The sequence below is a fragment of the Pundamilia nyererei genome, unplaced genomic scaffold, assembly GCF_000239375.1.
Source record: "Pundamilia nyererei isolate P.nyererei 1_Seehausen unplaced genomic scaffold, PunNye1.0 scaffold00113, whole genome shotgun sequence".
NCBI lineage: Eukaryota > Metazoa > Chordata > Actinopteri > Cichliformes > Cichlidae > Pundamilia > Pundamilia nyererei.
In genome coordinates, this window is record NW_005187514.1 from 388,186 (window position 1) to 395,329 (window position 7,144).

General features: G+C 39.2%; 1 protein-coding gene across 3 annotated transcripts in view; it reads left to right on the forward strand.

Moving 5' to 3' along the window:
* The window catches only part of ghra (growth hormone receptor a), a 25,706-nt gene that overhangs the window by 5,719 nt on the left and 12,843 nt on the right, over window positions 1-7,144 (forward strand). Inside the window, exons 1-2 of one of the 3 annotated variants that reach the window (XM_005741709.1) lie at window positions 260-306; window positions 2,593-2,711. In XM_005741709.1, the coding sequence (XP_005741766.1) occupies window positions 287-306; window positions 2,593-2,711 (139 nt within the window). In that variant the 5' untranslated portion in view covers window positions 260-286. Of the gene's footprint in view, window positions 1-259; window positions 318-2,592; window positions 2,712-7,144 lie in introns of those variants that run through there. The other 2 variants (XM_005741708.1, XM_005741710.1) reach the window with 2 other exon arrangements.

Consider the following 7,144-nt stretch of genomic DNA (forward strand, 5'->3'; position numbering starts at 1 on the left):
GTGTGTGTGTGTGTGTGTGTGTGTGTGTGTGTGTGTGTGTGTGTGTGTGTGTGTGTGTGTGTATGCTTTAGGGCAGAGGTAGTGGGAGGAGGGTTGAGGACGCAGGCCTTAAATGTTTACCAAGGGACCCCAAGAGGCCTGGGTTTAGCCTCCCTCTCTTCTGATTGGCTTAGACAACTCTTCCTGTCAGCCTGTGAGTTTGTAATTGGGTGAGAGAGGAAGAAAAACGGGGGACAGGCTTGCACAAGATGGAGAAGAAGCACCAACCTTGCCAGGATGTCCACAGATGCTTCCAGATGTGAAAGGGTGAGACTAAAGTACGGATTAACATCAGGACATATTTTGGGGTAAAGGGGCCACCTTTGCTCCAATTTAGTACTTTTACTGGAAGAATGTTAAAGAAGTAAAAAAAATTATACTAAAAAGAAGTGCAATGAACTTAACTTTTCCAAGGGGGAAAAAACAAACAAACAAGCAAAAAAAAAAAAATTCTTATCTGAAAGTGTTTATCGGACGGGTTAATAATTGTTCAACAGAACGGAAGCCAAAAATATGAAATTCATTTGAGAAACATTTAAGTAAGTCTGCATGAGCTTGCCTCTTGACAGTTCTCTGCCATAAATTCTTGCACTGTGTAACTTGGCTTTATATGACCTCTGGACCCTTGGAAGTCATCAGCACAAATATGACTGACTGCTTACAGTGGACCTGTCTGTTGCCACATTCATTAAAAAATTTGCTACATGTGATGAACCAGAGTTGCAAAATTATGTTGATTCTTGGTTTTTTTGTCCATGTTGCAATGTTTAGTTTTTTTGTTGTTTTTTTCCGTTTGTTCTTGCTTTAGTTGTGCTTCATGTTTCAGATTTACTGACATGGATTAAGTCTATCCTTGGACTAAAAGCCTGAAATGAAAACCTTTTCTTTTGTCAAACTGAGATGTTGTTTTCCCTTAAATCTAGACTCTTTGTTTTAATGTGTAATAAATCTAAGTCAAATCAAGTAAATGGATGACTAGTGTGGTAAATATGGGCTAGTGAGCTGGATCCAGACATTTTCTTGTTGCTAGGGTTTTTTAAGATACCAGACTTTTCCAGTCTTGAGCAGTTCCTGTAACCTGTGGGATCTGCAAGATAAGATAAGACAAGATTACATAAGATAATGTGGAAGATAAGATAAAATGAGATAAGCTTGGATTCAGGAATCTTAAGATACTTGGACCACGTAATTTAGGCAAATGTATCCTGTGGGGATGGGGTTGTTTGCTGCCCAGTAAAGTCGTGGAGCCACAGCTGTAAATAGCCAAGGGTGCGGACTGAAAATTTGGCCTATATTTAGAGTTTGTCTCTAACACTGACTTATTGAGCGTTTTGTGAATTAGCTGCCATCATATTTTCAAATAAATAAACTACTAAAATATATGTTTTACAAAGATGGCAGGAGAGTTTGTGTTAGAACTTTTGTTGGGAAATACAGTTTCTACAAGTTAAGCCTCAACAGCTTTTTCTTTTAAGGATATTTTGCCCTTTTTGTGTCATACATTAAAATTGCCATTAATTGCCATACAGGATTTCATAATTAGATCCAAAGTGCCAAAGTCAAACTACTTGTTGGTTTCTATCTAAAATATTTTGGTCTTGAAAAGCAAGTTTGTTGGGTTTGACATTCTTGGCATCATTGTGGATTTAGATAACTACTTTTTGCTTACCCACCAGAAACCGACCCTACAGAAAATGCTAATAACTCTAATTTAGCAAAGATCTATAATTCCCAGCTGATACAAAAGGAACATGATTTTCCCAGAAAGTTGGTTCTGTTCAAGCGGATGTGACATTCTCCCACTGCAAATCACAGAATCAAGTTTCCGGAATTTCCTTACCTGGATGATTAAGCATGGATCGGAACATGATTTTATTCACTCAAATGGTGACAGCTATTCCAAACAAATGCTAATTTTTCTTTTTATTTGTTGGAAGTTTTAACTCACATCTGTTTCCACTAATAACTTTAAATGTAATAGTGCATCAGTTTTCCAATACTGACACATTTATCGTTAATAAACCAAAGAAACATGGAGCTAAGTAATGTTTTAAAAAGTTGCCCTAGCGCTAATAACAGGCTTTCAGGAGCATATATCTGTCTAATGATGTAATCGACTGTGAAACGAATGGATTTAACCATCTAAACAGTCAGAAGGTAGCGTGTACGTCATGGAAAAGTTATTTCAAGTAGCTGTAACTAATAGAAATGTTACTGAGATCTTTTCTGAAATGATAAAAAATGTTTTCTTTTAGAGTTCACACAAAGCGAAACAACACACGTAAACCCCACCATTCATATTTTCAGCTTTGAAATGCCGTAGCTGCAAACTCCCGTGATAATTCCTTACATCCTGTCCAGTGTTTGGTTTCATGTACACCAACTGAAATAAATAGCAGTCACAAATTGTGCTCACAGGCCAGAGAGAAAAAGATGGCGTTAGTGGGGGAAGGAGGCTAGTTCACATGGGAGTGGTGTCACCATGGAGTTCAGCTGATAATTATAATCACAGTGTCTCTGTCCTCTCTTATTCTATCCTCTGTCTCTCCACAGCATCATGGCTCTCTCACTCGCCTCTAATCTCCTGATTCTTCTCATTCTTTCCTCCCTGGATTGGCTGCCCTCTCCAGGATCTACATTTCTCACAGACTGGGACCACACGACATCATCAGGTAAGTTACTGGTGTTCTTACAGCTTTGTGTCACAACCAGTTAGAGTGAGAAATAACATGTGAGAAAAAAAACCTAATTCTTCTCTCTTTCTATGTTCACCTCATCAAATATTAACAAGTGTGTTTTGCGTGCAGCATGTTGTTGACACTTGTTATCACGTCTTTTGTCAGACATCAGTTGCAGAGTGCTGTTTGTTCAGATTCATGTGGAAAGGTTCACTGTTGAGCAAACGCTGCATTTTCCTGATCTGGCTTGTCAGGCAGGATAGTGATCAATAGACTCGGGGTAAATATATGACTGGGGCTGCTCTGTCAAAGTCCAGGGACAGGATGATGCAGGATGTTCAGCCAGCTAACCCAGGTGCCACTGATCTATCTGAAATAATTAGGTGAAAGAATACTGCAGATGAGGGAATGAGTTGATGTTGCCATAATTTACCTTTTAAAACCAAAAACTTGCAAACAACCACAAAATAAGTGTGAAATAATGAATTGACATATTAGCCCAATGATAGAAACAACTACAACTAAGGCAAAAGTGTCAAACCTGGAAAATAAAAATGGTGATTATTCTGCAACAAACAGGTTTGAGAAATTCCTAGCAACCCCCAAAAAGTGATCAGTCGAAGGTGGTCAAGAGGAAAATCTCTTGTGCAGCAGTGTCTGCATTCCTGGACGTATTTTATGAGGATTACTTCTGGAAGACGGATAAGAAGGCATTTTCTGACCAAAGTTTTTTTATTGCAGATGGACCTGGTTCAGCTTGGATAAAACAGAATTGACTCTTGTTCAAGCAATGAATCAGTACATTGTGGATTTAAGGCATCTATTGGGATTATAGTTGTGCACATTTGGATGAAAAGACTTTATTTCCATCCAAATTAATTGGCTGTAGTTTATTATGGTAAGGATTGTAGTCCAAAAAGATTGAGTTAGCAGCTTAACCATCAGCAGGCAGCTTAATTCTGTCTTAATCTGTTGATTGAATGTTTTTGTTTGATCCAGAGAAAGGCCTATAATTGAAATCAGATGCTCAATACATTTGCATACATTTAATGACGCTTAAAGCGTGCAAACCAGTTATATTTTGGCAAGGTAGTGTGCTCTGAGTATATTCTTAGGTGCATCTGTTCATTGCCATTAAAAGGTGAGCCAGACAGCATGAGTCAGTGACCTGAGATCTCCAGGCCATCTCTGGGCAGCCTGCTGGCTGCTGCAGCACCTGTTGCCAGAATGTTAAGCATGCATATTACCTGGAGAAACATTAGTGGAATTTAAACTGTTTGATTTCGGCCCTGCACTTGCACGTGCACGTATTACATGCAAACTATTTATCATTACCTTAGATTTGCATTAGTAAAATCTCTCTCTATACTTGGATTGCCTTTGAAAAAGAGCACCTAAGCATCGCAGCACATCATGTCTGCATGGTTATGGAAGGTATGGCATGCCTTATATGCTATTTTAAGTTATTAATAGTGCAGTTGACAGCATTGGACAATTTATTTCCCTCTCGTTTTTACAGTGCTTTTGATGTAGGTGACATTTAATAGTGTGCAGTGTTTTCCTGCTTTTAGAATGCAAACTCAGATTGCTGTAAGCAGAGAGTACAAAGAGCCTGCAGATCATTATGTTCAAGAAAACACAGCTTGATTGACTTATTTATCAGTACACAGTTTTATTGATTGAGTAACCAATAAATGGAATCAAGCAGTAGTTTTAGTTTTGTAATTTTGCCATATCTTCGGTATTCTTAAACAGGGAAATAGCTTGCCAATTTACTAAGACATTTCATCTTCCTTTGTATGGGTTTAATGAGAAACAGATGGAAAAATACCACTGGAATCCACCGAAGAATGCCAACTCATTGTGTTTTCTCCGGTCAAATTAAGATCAAGTCCACACTAGTGCATCTTTTCTATTTTTTTTTCCATTTGCTGTTATGCAATCTGCAGCAATCTGAAACACAGTGACAATAAATTAACGTTTCACCATCTTTTATCTAGCTAAAGTTCTTCTCTTTCCCTCATTTAAAGTTTTTTTTCCTATAAAAATAATTGATTCCTACTTTAAAATGTCTTAGAAGTAACTTTCCACCTTTGACTTCTTTAGTGTGCGGGGGTCAGGCCCCCTCCAACGGTCTGTTCACTGCTCTAAAACTACTTTATATTTAATTATGGCAAGTTGCAATTCAGTCATACATGTTCAGGATGGTACACAGGCTCTCTAGGTTGATTTTTATAGCAGGAATAAGTGGAATCAAGTTTGAAAGTTCAAGTGCTGAACATATTGTTATTTCTCTTCCCGATGCCAGTACTGGTGCAAAAGAAACCGTTCTTTCTCAGATTTTTGTTGTAAATCAGTCCATCTTCTTTGCCTCGGGCCTGAATTGTTATTTATAGTTGAGGTTCGTGTTACGGGTTATAATTTCTATGCCTTCCCGTGATTGTTTTCATATATTTTCTGATGTGGCAGGAGGAGGCGAGGAAGCAGGGAAAGGTACGTAGTTCAGGTAATAAATTTGGTGTAGCTGAGACTAATGTCTGAGGATACACTTTGAGCTCTGTGTCTTTGCCCTTGGGCCTTTTGACGTTGTTAACAAAGTGGATCAAATATCTTTATCTCTGTCACTTTTACAGTACCATTCTGATAAGCTCTCAGGAAAAACTGCTGATAACCAGGTGATGTCAAAACCATCGAACATTCTGTTTGGTTCACCTCAAATGTTGAAATGGTTCCCAGTGACCACTGTGGTAGTTCAGTCCTGGTCTTCCTCAACAACCGTTAAAACATCTGTAAACACAAAGCAGCCTGTGATAGCATGAGCAAACACATGCAGCCTGTGCCTTTCCCAAGCTCACCACTGCACAACTTCCAATCTGGACAGCTGCTCTTCTCACTACGGCTTAAATGGAAAATGCTTTGCATGGGCTTTTTTATATACCTAAAAAATAACGCTTACAGTAAGAATGCAGTCTTGTGCAGTATGTGAGCCACCCTCAGCATTATGCTTTTGGAGTTGTTTAAAATCATTTTGTTGCTCTGCTTATGGACTTAAAAGATTCTTCCTGGAATTCTGTGTCTGCAGCATATTTATGTCTGTTGTTAGGCGAGCCACAGAACAAGCCAAGAGTAGACATTTGGAGATGCTCCTATGTAGTTAAAGGCTTACCATAGTGATTATAGGCTGTGTTAGTCATTTCATTCTATCTATCCTTGCTCACATATACACTCACACACACTTTCCTTTTTCTTTTATTTTCTTCCACAACCTTCCTTCCTTGATTGTCTGTGTGGCTCAAAAGGACCTCACTCCTTAAGCGCATAGATTGATTCTGTTCAACAGGGCTGTGTTCCTTACCACAGAGGTGGTAGCTAGTGGTAACCGTGCAGAGGTTTGGTCCATCTGGCTTGTACACACAATCCACAGTTACATCTGCTTCAACGACAAGCGGTGGGTGTGAGCTTCAAAGTTGGGGCCTTGTGTGGGTAATGGTGCCTGAAGTTAAACACAAAGTTGGAAGAGCAGAAGAGAGACATGCATATTGTAGATAGCAGAAGCTGAGGGGAATTCATGGTTGGGAAAGTGCTGTGTGATGGAAGCAATGCTGCAAAGAAGACTAATTTAACATTTTGCATGCAGGAAAATTTGCCCTGATTTTCATATCTGTACATTGAATAGGAAAGTGTCATAAGCTGCAGGATGGATGGAGGAATACCAGAGGATAGATTAAAAAACATTTTCACACATCAGCAACAGTCCTGGACTGTTGTCTGCATTTCCTGGCAGAGAGACAAGAATTCAAATACCTGACTCTGACAGCTTGGACATTAAAATGTCTTTTCTCTGCCATGTCCAGAGTTCAAGGTCCATGTGGTCTGATTAAGCGCATGTGACACTAGAGCAGGTTATTCCGATGCATGCGCAGCAAATGAGCAGTTGCCATCTGACCCGACTCTTTGCACTCACTACCCAGGCAAGCACGCTTTCCTACACCGGAGTGCTGCCAGTGGCGAGAATGCATCTAAGATAAGAGAATGCATCTCATGCGGTGTATCTCCCGCTACACTCGCATAGATAACTGCAGTCGCTGTGCCTCGTTCTCTAATGTGATTGGAAATGGTCTTACTTTGCGCACTAAATACGTTTACACGACAAATTGTTGATTCACAAGAATCAGAAGAGTTGTTTTGAAATTGTGCTCATTATATGGAGTCTTCATACTGCAAATAAAGGACTGTGAGAGTTGTGAAAGTGGGAAGGTTGCTTTAAGACAGAAAGCTTCCAATTAAAGAAAAAAACTAAATGAAAATAAAGTTTTTTTTCAGGGGAGATAATAATTAAGAAGAAAAATGACAGCTATGGTGTGTTCACACCAAATGCAAAGCCAAGTTTCACTTTGCATTACTCACATACAAATACAGTAGATGGA